The sequence below is a fragment of the Cyclopterus lumpus genome, chromosome 24 (genome assembly GCF_009769545.1).
Source record: "Cyclopterus lumpus isolate fCycLum1 chromosome 24, fCycLum1.pri, whole genome shotgun sequence".
Taxonomy (NCBI): domain Eukaryota; kingdom Metazoa; phylum Chordata; class Actinopteri; order Perciformes; family Cyclopteridae; genus Cyclopterus; species Cyclopterus lumpus.
In genome coordinates this window covers 7,509,087-7,533,217 of record NC_046989.1, presented here as the reverse complement: position 1 = coordinate 7,533,217, position 24,131 = coordinate 7,509,087, and the positions used below count along the sequence as shown (strand labels likewise).

The window sequence follows — 24,131 nt, the reverse complement described above, 5'->3', positions numbered from 1 at the left end:
CATACATTTTTTTCACATTCAGAGTCTTGAAGTAGAGTTCAGCTACATTTTGAATGCCCGGCTTCACTACCGAGCGGCGGTCACATGACCTAGATCATGCCAGCTAGCCACGGGGGAAGGAAGAGGCCGATGGTCCCGAGCAGGCACACAATAATGAACATCCACAGGAAGATGCGGTCAATCACCATGGCGACATACTTCCAATCCTCTTTCACCTGTGGAGAATTAACGAGCAACACAAGGAGACGGAGAGAAATGATAGGAAACAAGAAATTAAAAATTTGCACGTGATATTCCTACTTGTTTGTTAGCAAACGGTTACACATCTAGCAGTTTGTGGCCACCTGGTCAGTTATGGAGCGGACTGATAAACAATGAAATTAAACTCTTTGGGAAGTTTCTTAAAGTCGGAAAAGATATTTCTCAGAACATTACCAGAAGTGAGTTTCCGCCTTTTGGATTTTTGATTTAACTGAAAAAAAACTTAATCGTCAGATTGATCTAAAATGAAAATTATAATAAGTTATGGCCCTAGTTAATGTTTTTTTTTGTTTGCTTGCTCTTTTTTATTTATGACTTGACCTTCAGTTTGATTAAGACGCTAAATAAATATAGATTTCAGTCTACCCCTGTGCACTTTAATAAACCAAATACAGCAATAACTCTCGTCAATGCATTTCTTTTTGTTGGGCTCTACCAATTGAATTATGTTATTTTAGTACAAGGTAAAGTAAACATGTTCAACAACAGTACAGGTGTTTATCGTGAGATTATACACTTTAGGATTAAAGAAATCCTAAACTGGACTCTGAGCTCAAGGGGATACTATGATATTTGTATTAATGCTATAACAAAGTGCATCTTAGGCATACAGTACGTTGACACATTACCCCATGTAATGTAAGGCTGATATTAGAATATGTTGTATTCATTGATACTCACGCTGAAGTCGGCATCCTCAGCCCTCAGATGGTCTGCAATGTAGTGCACGCCTTCCAGCGCGCGTATAACACTCGGTGAAAGCAGGAATGTTGGGTCTGACACCGTGTGAACAGCTTTCGTGGGCCTCTGAGTGGGGTTGACTCTGGCCCCTGTTAAAAGTCTCTTTGTCGCCGCGGGCCCCTCCTGTTGGTTCTGGCTGTTCTGTGGGTTTTTCTGATGTGGTGGAGGGGTCGTCCCTGGAGGTCTGGGCGAAGGAGGGCGAAAGGAGAAATACGACGTCAGCGTTCCCAACTCCAAATCCTCATAAGAGCTCCTGTCGTGGTCCTCCGACGTGGCGCCGTCTCCAAACCAGGTCGCCGAGGTGCTGAGGCAGTTGCCGGGTTTGTAACCGGCGATCCGTCCATGCCGGCGCACCAGCGCCGCCTCCTGCTGCATCAGCAGCAGCTTGCGACGGCGGCCGTCTGGCGCGGGCCGCCGCATGAACAGCCAGCGTGGGATCAGGTTCAGGAACACGGAGTGGACCCAGCGGGGCATCTTGTGAGTGCTGGGAGAGCGGTGGTGCACGTTGAGCACGAAGACGGTGATGACGATGGAGAGGGTGACGAAGATCATGGTGAAGAGGAGGTACTCGCCGATGAGCGGGATGACGAGCGACGTGGACGGTATGATCTCGGTGATGAGGAGGAGGAAGACGGTGAGGGACAGCAGCACGGAGATGCACAGGGTGATCTTCTCGCCGCAGTCGGAGGGCAGGTAGAAAACCAGGACTGTGAGGCAGGAGATCAGCAGACAGGGGATGATGAGGTTGATGGTGTAAAACAAGGGGAGCCTTCGAATGATGAAGAAGTAGGTGATGTCCGGGTAGATCTCGTGGCAGCAGTCGTATTTCTTGGTGTTGTACGTGCCCACGGCGTTGATGATGGCCCACTCGCCGCTCTCCCAGTAGTTGTTCAGGTCCACTGTGTTCTCAGTGCGCTCCAGGTCGATCTTGGCCTTGTCGTACGTCCAGGAGCCAAATTTCATTTTGCAGTTCTGTTGATCGAAGGGGAAGAAGGTGACGTCGATGCTGCAGGAGCTCTTGTAAATGGCCGGCGGGACCCAGCGGACTTTACCCGTGTGGAAGAGGTGAGCTTTCGTCATGTGGGTCACGGCAAACTCTCCGTCAGCGCTGGAAAAGCAGACACCTCAATTATTAAATATCTGGGAAGCGAGGCTGAAATAAGCAGATAAACAAACCCTGCTTCTGCTGAGAAAATGATCCTTTTTTTTTCTTCTTTTGAAAGTATGCAGCGTAAAAAAAAAGAAGAAGTATTGGTTCCCCGGTAATAATATTAATCTTCTCCAGTAATCTCCCCCTTATTCATCGCTCTAATGGCGATAACAGCTTCCCCCTGAGAACGTAACGATGAGTCGTTATCGCTCCATCGGTTTCACACCTTTTTTTTTAAAATTTCACTTACAGATTGTGATCGCACCGGCTCGATGGAGCTGAACTCCATCATCAACTCTCTGGGTTTAATCTCCTTGAGGTGGATTTAGGAGAAGGAAGAGCTTTTCTCTAAATCTATTTCACACTGAAGCGATTACACCGATGAAGGTCGACGGCATCAACACACATGAGCAGCGGCGCGCGTTAAAAATGCACTTCATAGAAACATAAATTGTGGCAGGAGGAACTGTTCAAGCTGTATCATAATTTGACTTAAAGCTGTTTTTCCAACGTGAAGGTGGAAACATTTGACCAGAGGAGCAGAATGTTTTATTACCACTAGATGGCACCATCTATATACCATACGCCTTCCAGGAAAGAAGCATCCGTTTGTGTGGCATGAATTCAAGAACAGTGGATGGCTCGACCGGACGATAAAATCAATTAAATAACTTGTGCTTATGAAGAGTAGAGCTGCGTAGATTTGCCAATTCGAAACAATATGAATAATCAATTTATCATTTAAGCAACGGAAATGCAAAAACTGAATATTTGATGGTTATCTTTATCCTTTATGACAGTAAACTCCAGGTTTTGGACTGTTGGTTATCTTCAACTCTGGGAGATTGGGATTGTTTATTAATTTGTGGCATTTTCTTTGGCCAAACAATGAATCCGTTAATTAAGAGAATAATTGACAGATTAAACAATAATGAAAAATAACTTAAGATAATTATAGGCCTTGTGGTTAGTCTGTTATCACACTTACTTGTTGTAGAGGACGATGTCTGGGACCCATATGAGCTCTGACGGCACTCTTATGGACGTCACATTGTCATAGTCAGATGGTTTCCAGCGTAGTTTGTAGTCATTCCACTCCTAAGAGACACACACAACATGTTTTGAGGCGGGCTGGGATCCTTGATTGTCACTCAATTCCTTGTATATGTTGTCAAATGAGTAACCTAGAGATAGATTTTTATATTCTTAACATTTGAAATCTCCAGATCCAATTTGAGGGAAAAAAAACCCAAACGTTAATAATAAATCAACACTGACACATTTTCCTGACCTGTTTAAGCCACACGTTGGTTGTCATCATTTGGTTCTTCTCATCCTAGCAGACAGACAGACAGACAGACAGACAGACAGACAGACAGACAGACAGACAGACAGACAGACAGACAGACAGGAGAGACTGAGTTACGTCTGTCAACTGAGGCCAGAGGAATATATGAGAGAGAGGTTCTTGGAGGTTTGTCAAAGGAGACCCAAATATAGCCTGCAGCTACCTCACTTCAATAACTTGATGGATCTGAAGTGTTCTGTAACAGTTTTTCTCTGGCAGGGCGGCGGGTGCATAATGTAGTTTCCCTAAGTTTCTTCTTGCTACTGTATTTAAAGAGGCCAAACGGTCCATGCTTGCTGAAGGACCGCGTAAAAAAACGGAGTAAAGTGGGTTAAAGTTGCAGTGCTCCCTAATACAGGGAGTATTAAAGAGTATTAAACACACTAATTAAAGCTCTCGGGATACATCACCGCACTTAATAATCAACTAAAATGTCCTTGAAGCGTGACGCATTTTGTTCACAAGTAATCAAAGTATGTAAGTATGTCCTTTTCTTTCTTCAAAAGAGAGCGACAAAAAATGAAGTCTTTGGTTCCCATTAAAAGCAGCGTGTGTTTTAAAACGCCACCTCCGTGAACGTGACTCACCACATCAATGAGTTGTGCGATGGACAGTCCGAACTTGACGATGACGACGTCGGAGATGTTGGGCACGGGTCTCGACCACTTGTTGTAACCAGCGAACAGCGTCTTGAAGAGCTCATCCTCGGCGTGCGAGTGGGTCTTCTCGTAACAAAGACCTGAACAGATGCATCCTTTCTTGTCATTGAAAAATGTGTATTTTCTCTGACAGATACAGTCACATTTATGCGACACTGCACAAATGTAATTCTAGATTCAATTTCCCACCCACCTTTTTAAATGTGATTTTAAAATGCACTCTTGAAGCTGAAATATGGAGTTTTTCCACATTTAAATAAAATAATCTGAAACTGTTAAATCAAACTGGTCTTCAGTGCAAATTTCCCTTTTGACAATTTTGTACATTTGTTAGTTTGTTCAGCAGTCAATATCTGAAGGAAGGCCACGGGCGTGAGCGGCACAGTATGGAGGGATCATATCCATGTTCTCTCATCCGCGTCGCCTCTAATCCTCACTTAACAAACTGCAGTAAATCTGGTATTGTGGCTTTTCCCCGAGTGAAGGTGAGTGTGTTGAACATCTCGCGTGTCAGCCTCCTCTCAACATCCAGGACCTGTCTTGGTAAAGTCTTATCGACTTTTCCACATCTTAGAGAATCTTCTGATCTCTTGATCTGAGCTCCCCGTGCGAGTCGACAGCTCAAACCTCTGGAGGTGAGCAGGTGGAGACCGGAGAGGGGGCTCTGAAGCAACTCCATTCCATTTATTATCTTTTTGTATCTCTCAAATGTTATTATGATGTGTACGTGTTGCTCCACAATGAGAGGTGGCTTAATCAAATTGATTTTGAATGCAGTCTAGACAGATTTACAAGCTCAAACTGAGGCACTCTGTTATTTAGAATAAATAGAATGCAAATAGACAGTAAATCTCCTCCTCTCGGGGATCACGGCTTCCACCTTCATCAATGTAGTCAGAGTCAATTACACACATCATTGCTTGCTTGTGTTAAGTGGAGGTGAGATCATTTCTCACCAGTGAGGGGTGTTTATCGTGGAGCTGGCTGCCACTCTGTGTTACAGCTGATGCATTAAACAATTAACTCATTTCACTTGAGGCGGAGGGGGCGATGATAACATGTTTACATCTGCGTGTACTCCCTCGCCACGCAACCCATATGTGATATTCAAGAGTTCTTTTTCAAAATCGGATGACCATAACGTGTTTTTTAAAGTGTTCAAAAATGGGGATGCCTGAAATTTGTTTTTCTAAATAATTGCAACCAAGATACGTACTGAGTGGGACTTGACTTGAACATTTGTTTATTTGTTTATTTAAAGCTACTTCAAGGAACTTTAATTTGGCTTGGATTTTGGCGGTCCCTGTGGACAAAAGCAATAATGTTTCAGTGCACCAGAGGCCCTTTAGGAAAACCTCTCATCTCTCTCTCTCCAGCGCGGTCCGACTTCCTGCTCCGCTCAGTCCTGGTTCGGGTTCTCCTGGACCTCCCTTCTTTCTAGCTAGCTGGCTGGAGGAGGATCTGGGTGCTGCTGGAGTCTGAGTTGAAGGACTCTCTGGTGAACGTGCATGATTTCGTCCGATATCGCGTAGAACCCGACCCCGTGGTGCCCATGAGAAACATTAAGAATAACTAAGTAGAAATAGAAGATCTTCTTAGCTGATGGTCACGTTTACTTCTGAAGGTCGTATCGAGGCATCAGTATTTAATGAGACTGTTTCGTAACCCGTTAAAAGTTCCCCAAAGTAACTTTAAATAAACTCTGACTCTTGACTCACAACACCACTGATGACTGCAGTGAGCCATAGTGTAGAAAGTATTTGTGGAATCAAATTGTCCTCATTGTTTAAAGAGAATGTATCTTATCGAATGTCTCATCGCAGCTTCTCTCTACAGATTTATGTCAGGAAATTATATATCTAACAAAAAGAAAAAATCAATAGCGACGCCAATGGGTTCACATGGCATAAACACCCACTCCCTCTGGGTCTCCGTTTGACAGTGTAAGGATGTAACGCAGCATGATGAGGTGTGCCTACATTAAAAGATCCTAAAACGAGACCTTGGACCACCGTCATCTGGCAGCGGTAATGGTTGCTTAGCCAAGGCCGCAGCATCACCTGGCCGTGGGTGAGCGGTGGTCCTGGTGACCATATTGACAAGTACTTACAACTCTTAAGTGGAGGATAACCAGCTGAGCGGAGTTAACCTGGGGGATACACGCACATCTGTTTTCCATGACTTATTGCCCACGCTAATTCCTCGGGCTGCGAGGGTCTTGAACAGAGAAATCCTGGATAAATATACAGATGAAGTCTATGAAACACGGCAGTCTTACACATGTGGTCTGTGGATATCATGTGAAGTAACAATTTAGACAACATATAATTGTTTGTAAAAAAGAGAATAAAAAATAAGCAGAAAGAAAGAAAAAGGAGGCATTAGAGATGTATAAATTCAGAGTTAATTTGCCCATGGTGCACTTGGGCTCATCTCCTGCCATCACCGACTAATTAGATTCTGGGCAAACAAGCGTGCTCCAGAGACTTCTTATCTGCTTTCTCGACAGTCAGGGCGGCGCACGTTCATCTGTCCGTGCATCTGGAAAGGACCAGATGTGGGACTTGACAAAAGAAAAGAGGCTCCTGGGTGCCACGGATCAAAGGGCCCTCCTTGCCAGCAAGAGACTTGAAATGAGATGACACCTCCAACACCCAGCATGTTGTACCGCGGCCAAGCCCCTTGGCGAGGTGCGTCAAAACACTGACCAGTTTAGACGGTGGAGTCAGCAGCTTCTCAAGCCAGAGGTGCTCTTTTGAAATTGGGCTGTCGAATATTTTAAGAGTAAAAAGTTCACTTAAAAAAGAGGTTGAGATTGGTAGGACATTTTAAACCCTCTCTCTCTCTCTCTCTCTCTCTCTCTCATGCTACAAGAAGACACATGTTAGAGCTCCCAGTGAGCACTGGTTTGTCCATGTAACTCTTTTGAATGAAAGGGGAGCTCATACGTGTCAATGCAGAAACTTTGAATCCAATAGCGCCGTCCTGAGTTCCGCTGTCAAGTGGACGGCTTTGGCTGTCGATTATTCTCTTCGTTAAATTATTGTCGGTCACTTTTACCCAAAGCCCAACTCAAGAGATGTTCAGTTTAGTGTCACACAGGAGGAGAGAAACTAGAAAGTATTCACAGTTAAGAAGCTGGAATCAGAGAATTCTTACCTTTTTTTTTTTTTCTCGGGAAAATGAATCAAACCGATTAAAACAAAATAGTTGCAGATTGATCTAAAAGTTGCCCACTAATCGATACATCGTTGCAACATACAAATATATACTATTTTCTACAAATATGTCCATAAAAAGGTATTCTCCTCATACATATGTGTATGTTGTGTATTTACAGTGAGGTGAATCGACATTTCAGAACTCTGGGCCCCTTAAACCTTCTCCAAATTATGAATATGCATCTTCCTTTAATCCATTGCTGTTCTGAAGAAACAAATCTGACCATGAACACCTACTGACAATATAACTATTACTAAGCCTTTGTAGCCTATTTCTCACACTGTTGCATCCTGGGTGAGGATTAGTCCATTCCTCATATCCTGCATATCTCTAACGCTGATTGTGTGTTGCATGTTTCATTCAAACTAAAAACAATGTGGAAGTGACAGGTGGATGGAGGGAGTCCCGTATCCACCACGCAGTGGTGAAACTGGTCTCCTCCAAGACGTGAGACGAATACAAACATGTCGCAGAGGTAACTTAAGATGATTTAAATGAAATATGAGAACAAGATATTGTGGGAATTTCGGATGAAAGCAAGCGCGCAGGTGTTGAGGCTCACGTGGGGAGCTTATGTTTAGCCACTTGTTAAGCCTCGTAACTTTGTATTAATTCGACGTTTATCACTTAATGTCGTGCAAATAAATGTGAAGCTCATCCTTAAAACCTACGCCATGGCTTGTTAACCTGCTGCTCTTTTCACGGAAGCCACAACAACAACAACAACAACAACCCCACGGAGGAAAAAGTGCTTACCTGACGCACACAAGAGCAGCAGGTAGAGCGCAGCCGTCCACGCGGAGAACAGGTGCTCGCGTCCCATTTTGTACCCGTTGTACTTCGCCGGTGTTTCCGCCCGCTGTCAGAACGTTACCTTGACACCGGGGCTCTGTGAGCACAACCGGTCATCTTCGCGTCCGGGAGGCATATCGGGCACAACCTGTGCGCTCTCTGCTGTCGGTGGAGCGGTAGCTTCTACACGCCGAATGACTTCACCGTCTTCCCCCCCCCCCCTCCTGAAGCCCCGCGTCACCGCTCACACCTCAGCTTCCTCTTGGACAGGACGCGCGCGTCTTGTTTTACGCGCACGAAGTCGGGGCCGAATCAGGGGGCGGCACCGTGACACCGTATTTTATTGTATTTGTTTTTTACCTCTTTTGTTGTTGATCTCAAGAAATTAATTCACGAAAAAGTATCTCATCCAAACAATTCCACCTTTTTTACGCACGGTGCCAAGATTTTACGCGTCCCCGGTGCCCCCGACCTAAGACTTCGATATCCATTAAAATGTTTTTAATGATATCTTTTCCATGATTATAAGCGTTGTCAGTGGCCATTCGAGTCGAATGGGTCCGTAACACCGCATCCACCACTGAGAGAAGACGGGACACATCTGAGTACTTCGCGTCTTTCATCTGGAACCGATAATAGTCCCTCCTCCTTTTCGCGCACTCACACACACACACACACACACACACACGCGCACACACACGCACGCACACACACACACACACACACACACACACACACACACACACCGTAAAAGTTATTACTTGCATTTGTGAGAGATTATCAACTAATAACTGAAGTTGCATCCCGTTTTCCCTGAACGGATAGAGACTGATAGTTTATTTGTTTTGGAAAATGTAAAAATGTAAATACGTGCCATATGCTACTGAAACATCCAGGAGATATTTCTGAGGGAGGCAGCTAGAGGGCAGACTAGGTGAATAAATATGTCTTGTGAAAATGTAGTCCCCCTTAAATATTGATAAGAGTAGAAGATGAGAAAAGGTGGCAACTCATGCAGGAAACAAAAACAATAAATAAACCATATTTCATCATACATTGTACAAATGCATTACACATTTTATGATTTCAAACATGAAAGCACTTCCCTCTCGTGAATCCGGCCAAAGCTAAAGTGAGAATGGAGCTGCTGGATTCACAACAAAAGCACAGTGAAACCGGTAAATCCAACCAGAGACCCAAACCTAGTTTTTCTTTTCTGGTCCTGTGGTTTACATTCTGTGTAAAATCCTTTAAACATTGTGCAGACCAAGAAGTGCTATGTTTAAGAGCTCAATCAGGTTATTATGGTGTGTTTGTTTCCTTCTTATTACTTCCTCATCACGGAAATCGTCGAATTGAGAATACCTGTTCCCTCATCCACAGGTTAATGCATACTGTTATCCAAACAACAGATAACAAAGCTTTATAACAATGCTTTGTAACAATGCTTTATAACAATACTTTATAACAATGCTGTATAATAACAATGCTTTGTAACAATGCTTTGTAACAATGCTTTGTAACAATGCTTTGTAACAATGCTTTATATATAACACTGGGAAGCGCCAGTCATCCTGAAGCGTAGCCCGGCCTCCATCCTCACCCTGGAACCAGATGGTCCTTCTGCTGGAGAACCAACAGAGCCATTATGTTTGGTCTCTGGCGGTCAATCTAGTTTGATCCATAAACACTCCACTTGGCTCAAACCTGCACCACATACTGTTCCCACATATTACCTCACCCAATTCCACAAATAATGCATGGATGGAAAATAATATTTCATAGGGGTTATAACTTTGTTGAAAAGGAAACAACAATTATTTATTGCCGTGTCAGTCATTCACTCTCCTAACTTTCCCGTCAACTTCCCACAGTTGATGCCTGACCGTGACACATTGTCGCATCCTAGTGCTCGAAAGCATATACAGACAAATTAACTGAAAATATTAGATCGTAGGAACCTTATTTTGGGGGCTCGCACATGATACCGAACATGCTCGCCCATGGTGGAGGGTGACAAAAGAGCACCGCCGCGTTTTTTTTTTTTCAACACTTCCTTAGCGATGCATTTTGGCCACGCCGTTCAGCTGCCTGGTGAACGAAGCGTGCAGGGCCTGCGACGAGATCTCCAGCCTGTTGGCGATGTCCGCGGCCTCGCGCAGCATCTCTTCAAAGGACGAGGACTCTTCTCTGATTCTGCTCCCCGAGAGACGGAGCGTCCAGGTCACCGGGTGGAGCGACGGGAAGAAAGGAACAATGGGATGGTGGAGAGAGACAGAGTAAGTCAAAGGGGGTAATGTGTGTGGTTGCTGTTAATGATGTAGAGCAAATATAATGCAAAGCTTGACGGAGACAAAAAGAGGGTCATTTTGCAAACACATAAAGAAATAGTCACTTTAGAGGTGCACCGTACCGTGTATAATAAAATCTTAACGCGCCGACATGAATGCTCTTCAGTATTCATGTAACCGTGATACCGATCTAGACTGCAAGCAGAGACACAATGCAGGAGCCTCGCAACATGATATTAATACTTTTGCTCATTTCCTTTGATTGACATGCATCATGGAAGAGCAGCCATGAATCGGCGGTCATCACCGCGGTCGCCTTTGCTTTAATAAAAGGCAAAAAAAGATAGCCGGCCACAATGTCTTCAGTACAGAAAACGCAACAAAACAAAAAAACAAGAACAGATCTTTTGTTCGCCGCTCCCTTTTACGTTCCAGCCGTGAAGCTATGAAGCTCAGCACATTCACGGTTCGGCTCAACAGATTCATTACACTCACTTCTGCATCGGCACCTCCCCTTTCAGCTGCTTTTCCATATCCTCTTCAGCTTTCTCCACCTCTTCGTGGCAACTCTTGTGGTCCTCCGCGGCGCCAACGACATTTTCCTTAATCACATCTTCATAGCTCTGATCTCCCAGCTCGGCCCCCACGAACTGCACCAAGTTCTCCATCACCGCCTTGTTTCCGTGCTGGATGGCGTGCAGATAGGCCAGCTCCTCTCTCTGGGCCTTCAGCCTTCGAGCTGAAGCGGCGCTCGTGCTGAAGTGGACCGAGCACTCGTCCGGTCGGGGCTCGTACTGCAGCGTCGGCGAAAGTGATGGTGGAAGAGCTGCTGATGCGGTCCAGTCCTGATTGTGTCCTGTCCTCACAGGCTCATCACCGACTGCCTGAGACGTGTCGTTGGTGGCGATTATCGCCGAGTAGATGTCAAAGCCTGAACCCCAATCTCCACTTTGGCAGAAGGTGGGGGTTGCCATGGATACCCAGGCCAAGACGAAGGGCATCCAACAACACCGCATGGTAACCTGCAAAGAGGAGGAGGTGGTGAGTGACTGTGAATAACTTCAGCGGACTTGATTTATAGGTGAAGAGGCGCCTTGGAGGAGTTGTGGGAAATATCTCAGCTGAGCATGTGGCACCGGCTTTGTGCAATGACACAATGTAAAATGCAAAGAGAGTAATATTCATATTTTCATCTAACTCTCTTTTCAGGGTGCTGCTTTAGCCCGCACAAAGTGCAAGTTACACTTTTAGTGGGATTTCTATGTTTCATACATGTAGGGAATGAACTCATTCACTCACTTCAGTGGTATTTACCAAATATGTCACAACGCCAAGATAAATACATTTCAATAAACACTTCAATTGTGTTCTGAACTGTGGATCCAGAGAACTGTTTATGAGGTGCATTAGCACAGATACATTACATACGTACATACATACATACGTTCTCTGGTGGCCTTAAAGTCTAAACCACATGGACTCTGACCTTTCATGACCTTAAGACATTTATTGTGTGCATTTTCCAGTTAATATTCCCGCTGTCACATTGTACCCTTCAGCATTATAGAAATGGCTTCTATTGAATTTTATTATTGTTGTGGCTCAAAAATGTGACACTAAAATATGCAGTGTGACATTCAGTGATCATTTCATACCAATGTACAATTTATCAGCTAACATTTCCTTTGTCTCTAACATTTCTAATATGTCTCTGAACGCATATATCTTTATACTATGGCATGACATGCATTATATCATATTTTACTCAAAGAAGTAGCTTGTGCTTCTTTTCACAAAGAGTTCTGCATGGATGAGTCCCAAAACCCCAAAATGAGTTTGTGGTCAGGTGTCTGAAATAAAGTCTGTGGTTAAAGAGATTTTAAAGTTTTGTTTTATAATATAGATTATGCCAATAGATATCCCTCTCTGGAATCTTGAACATTTTAGGTGCCTTAAAAAAGGCGGTATAGCAACCAAAAGTGTAAGTATCCTTAAACTTAAGATCTTTTGTCTGCAATAATCTAACATATTTTATATTTCTAAATAAATTTGATCTCTTAATGTTGAATACTTGAAATAAGTTGACATTTACTGTAAAACTTTACTGTATAGCATTGATATATTATCTTTTGTAACCCATCATTACCTGAAATGATGTGGTTTGAATCCTCCAATTTGAAATGTCTAGAAGTTTCTTTCAGGTTAAAACACTTGATTTAAAACTTTCGCTTTTTAGGTCCCACAAATTGCAGAGAAAACCGTTTTTTCGTTGGTGAAATTGAGACACCAAAATTCAAACGTTGACATGGTGGCTATGAAAGATTGATCAGACTTCAGTCCTATCAGGTCACGTCCTCAGGAGTCCATGAAGAAGAATCCTCCAGATGTTGAATCCTCCAGATGTTGAATTTTTGGTGGCTGAATTTCATCGATCCAATTTAAGAAACCTGCTTTTCAAGAAGAAATATAAGATTTTCCTGGAGAAAATGTATTCATTCAATCTTTTTTCCACAGTTTTCTAACACCAGAGCTGTACACATTGGCATTAAGTTCTGCTGCTGGAGTTATGTTTAAATACTGTGGGTTGCCTCATTCTCTGTGGTTTGGCCGTGGGGCTGTAAAAGCTGACAAACCCCTCACATTTGTGTTGTTTTTGGTAACTGGCGTTTTTCTGGGGTTATTTTACACCATCTATGCACCTCGTAAATCCTCACAGCTCATTAGAGTACAGTGAGGGAGCGTCTTTTGCAACGTTTCTTTGGTTTTCTCAAACGGTCAATGTCAAACAGTGTCATTTTGGAAGTATATTTAAAAACCCACGACAGGCCCGCGAGGTCGCCTTTTGTGCTGCCGGAGGACATTTGGTTTTCAGTTGCGGTCGACTTTAACAGAAGCCTCGAGACTATTTCAATGTCTAATCGCTGGAGTGAAAACATTTGAATTGGTTGTTGACTTTGCACCTTTTTCGCCACGTCATGCTCAAACGGACCCCGTAAACGTGTCTGTTTATTTTAAGACGAGTTGGGGTGTGGCCAAAACCCATAAAACAACCAACTGTTGGCCGTCCTCTCTGCTCTCCCGCTGCCTCACATGTGTTAAAGCAGCTGTAAGGAGATCAGTAAACTGAAATATCCAAACTAATAGAGACCGCGAGCAGAGACACAATCCAGGAGCGTTGCGTCACAGTGTTCGAGTAACACATTTTGCTCATTTCTTTTGATTGACAAGTGCATTGTAAGTAAGTGACTGTAATCAACTGGAATAAAATGGATTTAACACGTTATTTCCAGAGAGGTCACATGTTATGAGGAAGGATTCAGGTTGGTTATTTGGACAGTTTTAATACCGCCACTCATATTTAACTGTTCAAATAATAAAAAAAAAAATTGAATCCGTCTTCTCGTTGGAGAGCTGCAGGACAGCGCGTCCTCAAGTTTTATTACTTTACTTCTTCTACTTCTCTTGTAAGGGTTGTACATCAATCCAAACCGTGACAACACATTCGGCCCGAGTGACAGAATGAATCAAAGGGAACATGATTCATCTCAAAATATCACTTTATGGTGTCTGGGTTCAATTAGCATTGCAGCAGTAAAAAGGCAAAGGCCATTTAGTGGCATCATTCCGTCTCTGAGAGGCCCAGCTAACTAGAAGCACACCGGCTCCTCTCCGTCACAGATTGGCAGGAGCATGTGGCCTTTGTCTTTGGGAAATATCTGCACAGTGTCCACGCCGGCGTCTTATGGTTTAGTTGAAACGGGGTTTGTGTTCGACTCTCTGCGCTGTGAAGGAACTGTCATTGTGAAGTGGCTTTTATAGGCCGACTTTTCTTTTGGCTTCGAATGGCAGAAGCTTTTAAGATTATTTAAGAAAAGCACATTGTTTAGCGGTGCAGCAGTGCAGTGATTATTGATGGATGGATTTACTATTATAATTCCAATACACTTTTTCCACTTTTGCTGGTAGTTGAATGGGCAGTACTACTTTTGACCACTACCTTTGAGTATAGCCAGTATGCACCCTGATGCTACTCACTATAGGCTGCACAATGACATTAATCAATTAAGAAATCAGGATTCATTCTCACACCTGGTTTTGAATAAATTAATCAGGATAGACGACTAATTTCTCGATTAATGTTTGGTCAAAAAAAAGTTTTTTTATAAGTTTAAAGAAAAGTTAAATCTATAAAATGTTTATGATCAGAAAACACATATTTACACGATTCAGAAGCTGGAACAAGAGGATGTTGAAGTAGTTACCACATATTCTTTTCCCACTTAATTCATGAATTCACTTACTAATTGTTTCAGCTTGAAAATAAATAAGATGAATTGGTGGATTGTGTTGACTGGCTTTAATTAATTGCACAGTTTTGATATCTTTTACAAATGAAATGTCTCTTTTTTCCAGACTTTGAGTTGTCACAGTGCGTCTGGAATTTGACGCTCATCGCGAGCGACATCTCTCGTCTAATCTGAGGCTTTGTGATGTCGCTGCAGCTCAACCCCGCGGCCCCTCTTGTCAAAGAGCTGAACAGGTGTGTTTCACAGGTGTCAACACTCAACCGCTTCAATGCTGTGATGACAACTGGGTCTTCCCAATGAGCCGATACAACAGCGAGAGGTGTGCATTTGAATGATGGGCGATCATGCACATTGGCAGAGAGATACATAAAGATATAAGCACATACACGCATATACATGCATATATGTCAACATATACAGAACATAAATACCATTTGACCTAGAAAATAGGTCACTTTTTAACCATCCACGTCACAAACAGCATTCTTCAACCAAACACTAACTTATTTATCTGCACATACTTATAAACATCGTGTCAGTTAAGCGTCTTTCTTTTTACCCGTGGTGTAAGCGCCAGGTGAGGAAAACCCCAAACATCCCATCAAACACGTGAACTAAAGTTTTATGAATCCAAAACTTACCAAAACTCCAGTTTTTTCACAGCTAAATTCTGCCACCTCCACTTTTTTTCAGTCCACTGAAACGGTTCAAACGGCGCAGGACGACCATTCACAGGCACAAAGAGCAAATACTCAAATACTGGTTTCCTTTTTCATGTCAGGGAAAAAAAATGCAGACACACACACACACAGACACACACACACACACACACGCAAGCACGCACACACACAATTAGGGTTTGGCTGGAGAGTGTGGTCATCTGCTGCTGGGAGGGGGAAGGTAGGGGAAGGGGGGTGTTTGTAGAAAAGGCTGAAACTGAATGATTTCTTTCTTTGCAGTGGAAACAGGGGCTGGAAAAAGGAGGGGCAAAGAGGGGGAGTAATGTACTTCACATCTGTGGGCTCTGGTGAGGGACCGAGGAAGCGTGAGGGTTCCTTAGTATATAGGTGGAAATGCCTTTTATGACCGTGCTGGATATGCATTTCTTATTCATTCGAGGAATTGTCCCATTAGATATGTCAGAAGTTTTTTTTAAATGTGAAAAACAACACCAAGCTCCTCTTTTCCAGCCGATATTATCACTTCCCGACCAAGACAATTTACAATAGTGACAGATTAATAACTCACTGGGTTTATGAAATGCATTCTTAAAAAAACACTGAGTTCTTGAAAAGGAGTGTGTAGTTCTCACTTCATATCTGAATCTCACTCGTGGAACTTCATTTAAAACATTTCTTTCTTAAAGCAGCAAAATAAATAGTGATAGGGAAAACGGATTTGTTTTGTGTTTGAATTCCTGAATCTGTCCGTTATGAATGACCATATGTCAAAGTGTCTTATTATTATTAATCGTATTATTACATACAGTGTTTTAGGGTTGATTCAAGGCCAAGGAGCTTTTATTACACTGACAACTGGTATTAAAGGGAGATGTTGTGCCCTTCTATCTGTCATTTACCCTCCAGCTATCTCTATGAACAGATATCGACATATGATAGCAGAATCTGTCGGCAACAGGACACGATTTTGGTATCGGGAGTGTTCTGCTTTCAGTTTGTGGTCCGTTTGTAGGATTTTTATTCGATTGGTAGTATTGACCAAGGCTGAATAGTTGTCAGCTGATCGATTCCAAGATGGATTCTTCCAAAATTGCAAAACACTGAAACTTCAGGACAATTGAATCCAGCAGGTATACTTTGGATGCTTTTAGGGTCATTTGTACCCGACTAGACTGCATTGTTCTGCAGTGCTACTCGCTTACGTAGAAGTTTACACGGAAAACTACACGTTGTTCTATAAAATTAGTCAGTGTGCAAAAACTAGGAAAGCAAGAATGGCGTCAAAATAAATGGAACTATATCCTTAAAAGGCAACAGGCGTGTTTTCGTACCAGTATTCCTGTGAAATGTGCCGACATCAAACGTACGATTCACACCCAAAGTAGGAAGCAGCGTGCCCTTTATGTAGCGAGGTGAAAAGTAAAGGAAGGTTGGAACATGTCTGACTTTAAGGATACCAGAGTTTTCTGTCCTGATGTCAGACCTGCAGATAATGTGTCTTTTCTTCATTTTAATCAAGGGTTCAATAGTGGTTACCTCCTGTGACCAGACTGGACAGAGGTTTAGTTGCCATAGCCATGATCCTTCCCTCTGTGCAACTATATAGTTACAAAGTGCAAGAATTTCCCCCAAAAAATGTTTGTTGTCGTTTTCATCAGTGAAGTCTGCTTCCACCTCCGCCTGTCGCATCCCTTCATCCACGGTGAAGGAGGCGCAGTTCACAGCAGCTGCACAACTAAATTGGATAAAAATGACCGTGATTACCGAAGAGCTATGAAGGACAACGCTTCCCATTTAGAATACAGCGGCGATGGAGCGGATTCTCGTCTAATGACCAAGCTGCGTTTGTTTTGTTGACAATGTTTTATCGACAGAGTGCTTTATAGCACCGGGTATAAATGGGATATCTTTCTTTCCCTTTTCCCTCACCCTGCACACGTGTTCTCGTCTCTTCAATGCAGAATAAAAGACAGCGCCTGTGTCTGGAATGGTGCCGCAGGCTGGTGGGTTCACGCACAAGAAAAGAAAGGAGAAGACATGTATTTCTTCATCTTGGAGGTACAAATTAATGACAGCTGCTGACGGCTGCCAGTAATCCAGATCAGCAATGATTCGAGAAACTGCAGAACAGAATATCACCAGAGGGCATGGAAGAGATCTATGATTTTTATTGACGTCTAATAGGCAACCAAGACACAGCAACATTGACAGGTCGGATATCCGAAATCTGACTTCGATCTATTTGGATATGCCCCATATCGGGTATCCAAATAAAGCTTTAATGCAGCTTTGAATAAGGATATGATATGGCTCATCTTATCCTCCCTTCACGTTGCATTTAGGTCACTTTTGCATCTGTAGTTTGGTGTAAAATGTTTGTCTTTTTATTTCTATTTTGTTTTTTTTCACAAGAAAAGACTAAACATGAATATGGACATAGAGGTTCGTTGGAAAGTTTCTTTTTTTTTCATCAGGGAAAACTCAGATGAGAGCACTCAACTGTAATCTATCTATCCATCCATCTATCCATCTATCTATCTATCTATCTATCTATCTATCTATCTAGAGATCCATATGTCTATCTAGAGATCCATCTGTCTTGACCTCGAATACTGTTCGATTATTATTTGTTTTTACTTTTGGTATTTGTATTTTTTTTAAGGGATATTTTTGTCAATCTTTGTGGCTTACAAACATGCATGGAAACCTCTTAGAAAATGGTTCTTATTCGATAACAAATACAAGTGCAAACAACAACAATACTGTAGAATGACTGAAAGACACGTGTTGCAGCGATATCTCAGCCGAGAATGTAGAGAAACGTCTGTTGCTTACGTCGGGGTGTAATCTATGATGGCTTGCAGCCGGACACTGCTGAGGAGGCGGGGCCTAATGTCTGGAGAGAGCAGCCTCCAAATGCTGCTGTTCAGGGGGAAAGGGCTCACAAACATGACGTCAAGGTATCCCTTCACTCAGATGGATGAGGAGAGGTTAAAGCGCTCCGATCACGGCAGTACGGTTCCTCAGTTATCTGACTCAACATAATGATTTACATACTAGTGTAATAGTTCATGTTTAGTTTACTCAACTTGTTGTTATATGCCCTCTCATAATGTAAAACCAATAACACATTTCATTGAAAAACAATCCTAATGTACAGCAACCACAACCTTTTTTTTTTTTTTTTTTTTTTTTTGTACATAGTTTTCTGTTTTTATTGCATTATTTGCATATTTCTTGCTTAAACATTTCAAAGACTCTTGAAAAAAAACCTTGAAACCAGCACCTTTGACACACACATGTTGCCCTCATATTGCAGCCAGATGGTCTTGTCAAACATCACCGAGTTAAAAGCACTCCGCCATGTTTAGGCCTGCATGTGGCATGTTCAGGGTGCTCCATTTTACTGAGGCAGGAAGGCACCATGTGGGAGCTGTCTTTCATTCTCAATGTAAATCGTGTTGCATAACTGACGGCATAATGCTTGATTTCTGCAATGACAGTTTCATGAAATGCAGCAGCTTCCCTTAAGTCCGTAGGAAAAATGTTCAAGAGACAGCAGTTTTGAACAGGTTAAAAAAAATCCTGTGTTTCATAGCTGAGTATTTCTTTAGAAGCGACATGGATTATTGAACTTGTGTTGTAGAACTTGTATTGTGCGACACGTTATGACGATTAAAGCTTAATAATTAAACTTTGTTTTAATCATTCAGTATGCAGAACATAACAAATTCATTTGAGAAAAAACCAACGCTTTTGATATTTAGGAAATTGATGTTTCGTCTTGTTCGTTATACTTTAAAAGAATCCATCGATATTTTGTAACAACACTGTCTACTATACTGTCCATTAAAATAAAAAATGAAAGCAAAATATGAATTCACACAGCGTTCCACTGGAGTGTTGACAAAATACATAATAGATTAGACCGTGACCATGAATATATTGACCAAGAAACAGCTTCAGCCTTTTTTCTAATTGACCAGAACCTTGTGTACCCCGAGGGTTGTTATTGACCAAGGCCAAGGACTCGCTGCTCTCTGCAGCCACTTATCCACCGCAGCAGAGCACAAGCAGTGAGTGCCACAGTGTGCTGCAGCTGATAAACTCTGCTAATCCACTCTGGGAGCCCAACAGTCCAGGCTTCTTCTCTTAGTGCTCACAACCAGTGTTATCTGCCACTTTGTCCACGCTCCCTTTTACAGCTCAGACTGGGGAGCTTCGGGAGTAACGGGCAGGGGTTTGAGTCCGCTTTTTAAAAAAATCTATATAACATGTCGAAATGTGTGCGGCGATTCATGAATCTGACACTGGAAATGTTCTGTGAAATGTATAGGGGCTGGTTGCCAGTGACATATTGTATTTCTTAGGGCCCTGACACAGCAGACTGACCTCAAATAACGAGCACACAACAACAACCCACAAATAAGTTGCACTTGAACGCACCCGACATACTGTACATGTGCATTCTGACATGCCCGTGAACACTGAATGTGAGGAAATACAGTATGCAAAGCAAAAGTTGAAGCCAAAAATCTTAAGAAAAAATACTACAACAATTAAACTGTCTTGATGTAGGTTTGAAATATGAATTGAGTATACGTCTGATGAAAAGTTGCAGTAGGTCCACAGATGTTCTTTCTCTTCAATGCAGAATAAAAGACACACGCATGTGTCTGTGAGAGTGCCGCAGGTGGGTTCACCGACAAGAAAAATATTAATTAATGACGGCTGCTGATGGCTCCCAGTAATCCATATCAGTAATGATTTGAATGAAAAATTAAACCTATAGCAGAACAATATATCACCAGAGGCTGCATTTGAAAAGGTCATGGAAGAGATTTCTATTGATCTCTAAACGGCAACCAAGACACAGCAACAGTGACAGATCTCTGGCATGTTTAACTTTTCTAAGAAGAGGATTAAACACATTTAAGTCATGGATATTTGATATGGGCATGTGTCATCACAGTGTCTGGCTGTTGTGTTTAAAAACCTTTTGGGGTTTCCATTTTAGGATTCTTTAATAACTATATAAATCACCCTTTAATGTAGCTTTAAATAAGAATATGATATTAAGCAATCATGTTATCCTCATTTATCCAGGTTGGCTTGACCCGAATATTATACCATTCAGTTATTAATTTGTTTCGGAGGTATTTGGTTAAACATTTTGGTAATTAGATTTATTTCATGGATATGCTTTCCAACCCTTATGCATTACAAACATGCAAAAAACACACCTGGAAAATGCTTCTCATTAGAATAAAAGTACAACGAGGCATTGCTGAAGAGGCGGAGCCTAACGCAACCTCAAAACGCTGCCGTTCATCAGACATCTACACATTTACTCAATTCATATTGTGTAACCTACAACAATACCTTGCTTTAATGTAGGTTCACTATATGAATTGAGGATATGTCTGATGAAAAGTTGCAGTTGGTAGAGTTACGAATTGTTACACTAAAATGACTTCAATGTCCGCTCAGTGTGTATGGATCATGTTTCCGGTCATTGAGGAAATTCGTTTAGGAGAGTAAACCAATAGAAATAAAAATAATATTTAACTGCCAGTTCTTTAAAAATGTCACATGCTCTGCTTGTTTCCCTCCGATCCTACATTATTCAACCAGTGGACATTTCTAGATACAATTTTAGTCAAGAATATGCCTCTTAATGATGGTTAGATGGTTCAGCTCCAATGCCTTGCCTTGATTATATCTTGTGCAACCAGCATCAGGATGTCGTAAAACAAAGAAACAAACGTTTGTGCTTTGACCCAGATTGTCAGTGTTTGCAGTGCAACTGTTGGGGAAGTGCAATCTTTTTGCTTTTGTTTTGTTATTGTGACCTCAAACTAAATCATTCATCATTGTGCATAATCATGCACATTTGTGACTTGGCTTAGAAAAAAAGAGATTGGACATGTGATATTTTTTTTACACATATTTATATTTGAGCTGCTGTGTGTGATTACATTGCACATCCTGAACAAAAATATGAGTTTGCTCTTTTGAAAAGTTGTCCGGCACTCTGCTGATGCTGCATTACCAAACTGTCAGAAATGTTACGGTACAGCCGAAACGCGGTGCTTTCAAAGGCACACGCTGAGCTGTGATTGGCTCTGACTGATGTAAGCCCCCAGCACACCCACTGCTCCTGTGTGATACTGGTCCCTTCTAATCCCACACCATTACCAAGAAGGCCACGGGTCACAAAGATACCAAAAGTGCTACAAAGCTCTCTGCGAACTGCACACTTGACCGCACTTAATGCGGTACATCTTGCTCCCACCTCCCAAAAAAACAAACCCTAAACCCTCAATGGAGTTTAAGTGGAGATTGCAAGGCTATAAGTTGCATCCAGTCAAAGGGCGCTTCGCTCTGCACAAGCTGTCTCGGCTTTGTTAAGTGTTTTACAACAGAAGCCAAAAACACAGACCTCCATCCAGACCTCATTATATATATATAAGTCAAGCAGCAGGAAATGAGGCAGCCTCAGGATATTGTGAACACTAATCAATCAGACTGACACTGATTTGGACCAATGGAAACACAACGTGTCTGCAAGTATCAAAGGCAGTGTTCTTTTACATCCCAGTTTTCTTAGCTTAGGTTTAATGTAATTAAACATCCCTGGCTAAATATGCGATAATGGTTAGAAGGCAAGTCCAAATGTAATCAGGCAAACATAATTAGCCATGTTATTGTGCTTCCCGGAGACCACAAGGACACAATAGATGATCCCATAATGGAAGCCATCACTCAACTCTGTCAATCTTACAGTTATGTCACAACTTACCCGAAAGGCTCAGAAACAATATTGCACGTACATTTAATGATAGATATGATTATTTTAATATTAAGTAACATAGCACAATGGCAATGGGAGATATTAAGCTTGTTTCCATAAACTATAACATACACGTGTATTTGAGCACTTTAAACTGGAAAATGTTGCTCTTGATCCAGACAACTTCACACTTTTTTTAAGTGCTGTTGAGTATGTAACTGCAATATCATTATAAGCTTGGACGTTTTCCACAGTGTCGCTCACTGATCATTAAATTCAAGGGAAATAACGCTCCGTTGACTCCTTGCTCACTATTTTCCCGTGCTTTTTTGTATTGATTTATGTGGTTTATGAGGGACATGTTGTTCCAGCAGGAGGAGAATACACTGCTAGAGGAGCCAGCAGAAGCTTTGATCACCTGCATAAGACTGAGAGGGTAAAGTCAATGGGGTATCGGATGTTACAGGTTACTCATTTCAAAAGAACTATTTCCAATCAGGAAATCTAGAGTGGGTCTATTCCTGAGTACGTGGTTTTATCCAAATAGCGTTTAGTCCAAATTATTGTGGTCTCAGTTTCGGTCTTTCCTTTGTCTGCCCGCTAAGCGGTGTTAAATGTTAGCGGTTAGCCAAACACATCGTCCATACCTATAAACCAGAGCAGCGGTGTGTGTGTGTGTGTTTGTGTGTGTGTGCTGGTTTTTTCCGTTAACCGTTGGCCAAACACGCCACAAACTCTTTTCCCTCCACTGTGAGCGGATTGGGTAGCGGCTGGGGGTCAGACATGCTCTCAGCTGTGATCTCCCCCCCCTATTGGCTGGGGGCCCATTGAGATTAGAGAGTGAGAAATCAACAGGAAGTCAGTGGCAGTAAGAAACAGGCCATAAAGGAGAAAGTGTGAGTCACCACCACCACGCAAGGCCCCTGAGCACATGGCTATAGTTGGCCAACCAACATATTATGCATATGCTGCAGCAGAATGTGAGATCAGCTGTGGACACTCACTCACTCACAGATAAACACACACACACATGCTAGTAAAACACACATGTATAGTGATGTGTTATGTTTACACAAAGGTCATTGAGCATTAGTTAACCCTTTCAAGATTGACCAAAAAAAATACATCACCGAAGAGAAAGTGTAGAAGTCCATAAGGATGTTTTCAGCTTGATTTTGGATCATATTCATACAGTACCGCTGCAGAGAAATGCAGGCGGGACGGGTCCAATTAGCTAATGTTCATGTTTTGATGTTCAGTAACAGCATCACCACCACCGGCGCCTGAAGCATGATGGAAAATAGCAAATCTTATCAAAGGAGTTGGACACCATTACAATTAATGTAATGCAGTTTCGAAAAAAATGACCATGAAGTTGGGTGAACAGCAAAAATCAATCATCACAAAGACAGCATTGTGTTTGACTTCCTCTGATTATACAGATTATCATGCTGTGTCCACCTCATGCGCAGATGTGTGCCTTTGTGTGCTTTATGTTTATGTCTGATGGTTTTAATTCGACTTCCTGTTATGGAATTAGTAGCTATTTATGTAAATGCATACCTTGCATGTTTTGCTAATTTTAAGTTGTGACAGCAATGATTAGAGGAGTGATCATGAAAGGGCTTCATCTGCTGGAATATGTATTTGTCTGGAAAGGAAAGATGTGATTCATTCACATACATATAACGTTGTTTCTATATCGGTCATCCGCATCATCTTCTTCTTGTGAAGTAATCCCTCTTATCGTATTTTATTTCATTTCTTTATGCATAAGAACGATGCACACTAATCAACATTTCTGTAACTGTGCCTGCTCATTTCTAACTGCAGTCATTTGACTAAAAACCCGTCGAAGTGACAAGTTAAGGAGACTTATGATGCCAA

The 24,131-nt window shown here is 42.2% G+C and overlaps 2 protein-coding genes across 2 annotated transcripts; both read right to left on the bottom strand.

The window, feature by feature from the left end:
* Nucleotides 1-89: 89 nt before the first annotated feature.
* On the bottom strand, nt 90-8,204 carry chrna2b (cholinergic receptor, nicotinic, alpha 2b (neuronal)). The gene is made up of 6 exons (XM_034527575.1): nt 8,138-8,204; nt 4,088-4,239; nt 3,444-3,488; nt 3,141-3,250; nt 943-2,110; nt 90-215 (listed from the first exon to the last, which is right to left on the bottom strand). The coding sequence occupies exons 1-6, from the start codon at nt 8,202-8,204 to the stop codon at nt 90-92; spliced, it is 1,668 nt and encodes a 555-aa protein (XP_034383466.1).
* A 2,026-nt stretch (nt 8,205-10,230) lies between these two features.
* Nucleotides 10,231-15,654, bottom strand: si:ch211-142k18.1. Its single transcript, XM_034528156.1, has 3 exons — nt 15,413-15,654; nt 10,960-11,486; nt 10,231-10,369 (listed from the first exon to the last, which is right to left on the bottom strand). The coding sequence occupies exons 2-3, from the start codon at nt 11,478-11,480 to the stop codon at nt 10,231-10,233; spliced, it is 660 nt and encodes a 219-aa protein (XP_034384047.1). The 5' UTR covers nt 11,481-11,486; nt 15,413-15,654.
* Between the last annotated feature and the right edge of the window lie 8,477 nt (nt 15,655-24,131).

What these genes read in the sequence shown, in the direction of transcription:
- chrna2b (XM_034527575.1), bottom strand. Translation starts at nt 8,204, where the DNA reads ATGGGACGCGAGCACCTGTTCTCCGCGTGGACGGCTGCGCTCTACCTG. An exon ending in GCTGCTCTTGTGTGCGTCAG is followed by an intron (nt 4,240 to 8,137) that starts GTAAGCACTTTT and finishes GCATCTGTTCAG; the next exon opens with GTCTTTGTTACGAGAAGACC. An exon ending in CTGAGGATGCCGACTTCAGC is followed by an intron (nt 216 to 942) that starts GTGAGTATCAAT and finishes AATTCTCCACAG; the next exon opens with GTGAAAGAGGATTGGAAGTA.
- si:ch211-142k18.1 (XM_034528156.1), bottom strand. Translation starts at nt 11,480, where the DNA reads ATGCGGTGTTGTTGGATGCCCTTCGTCTTGGCCTGGGTATCCATGGCA. An exon ending in GGGGAGGTGCCGATGCAGAA is followed by an intron (nt 10,370 to 10,959) that starts GTGAGTGTAATG and finishes CTCGGGGAGCAG; the next exon opens with AATCAGAGAAGAGTCCTCGT.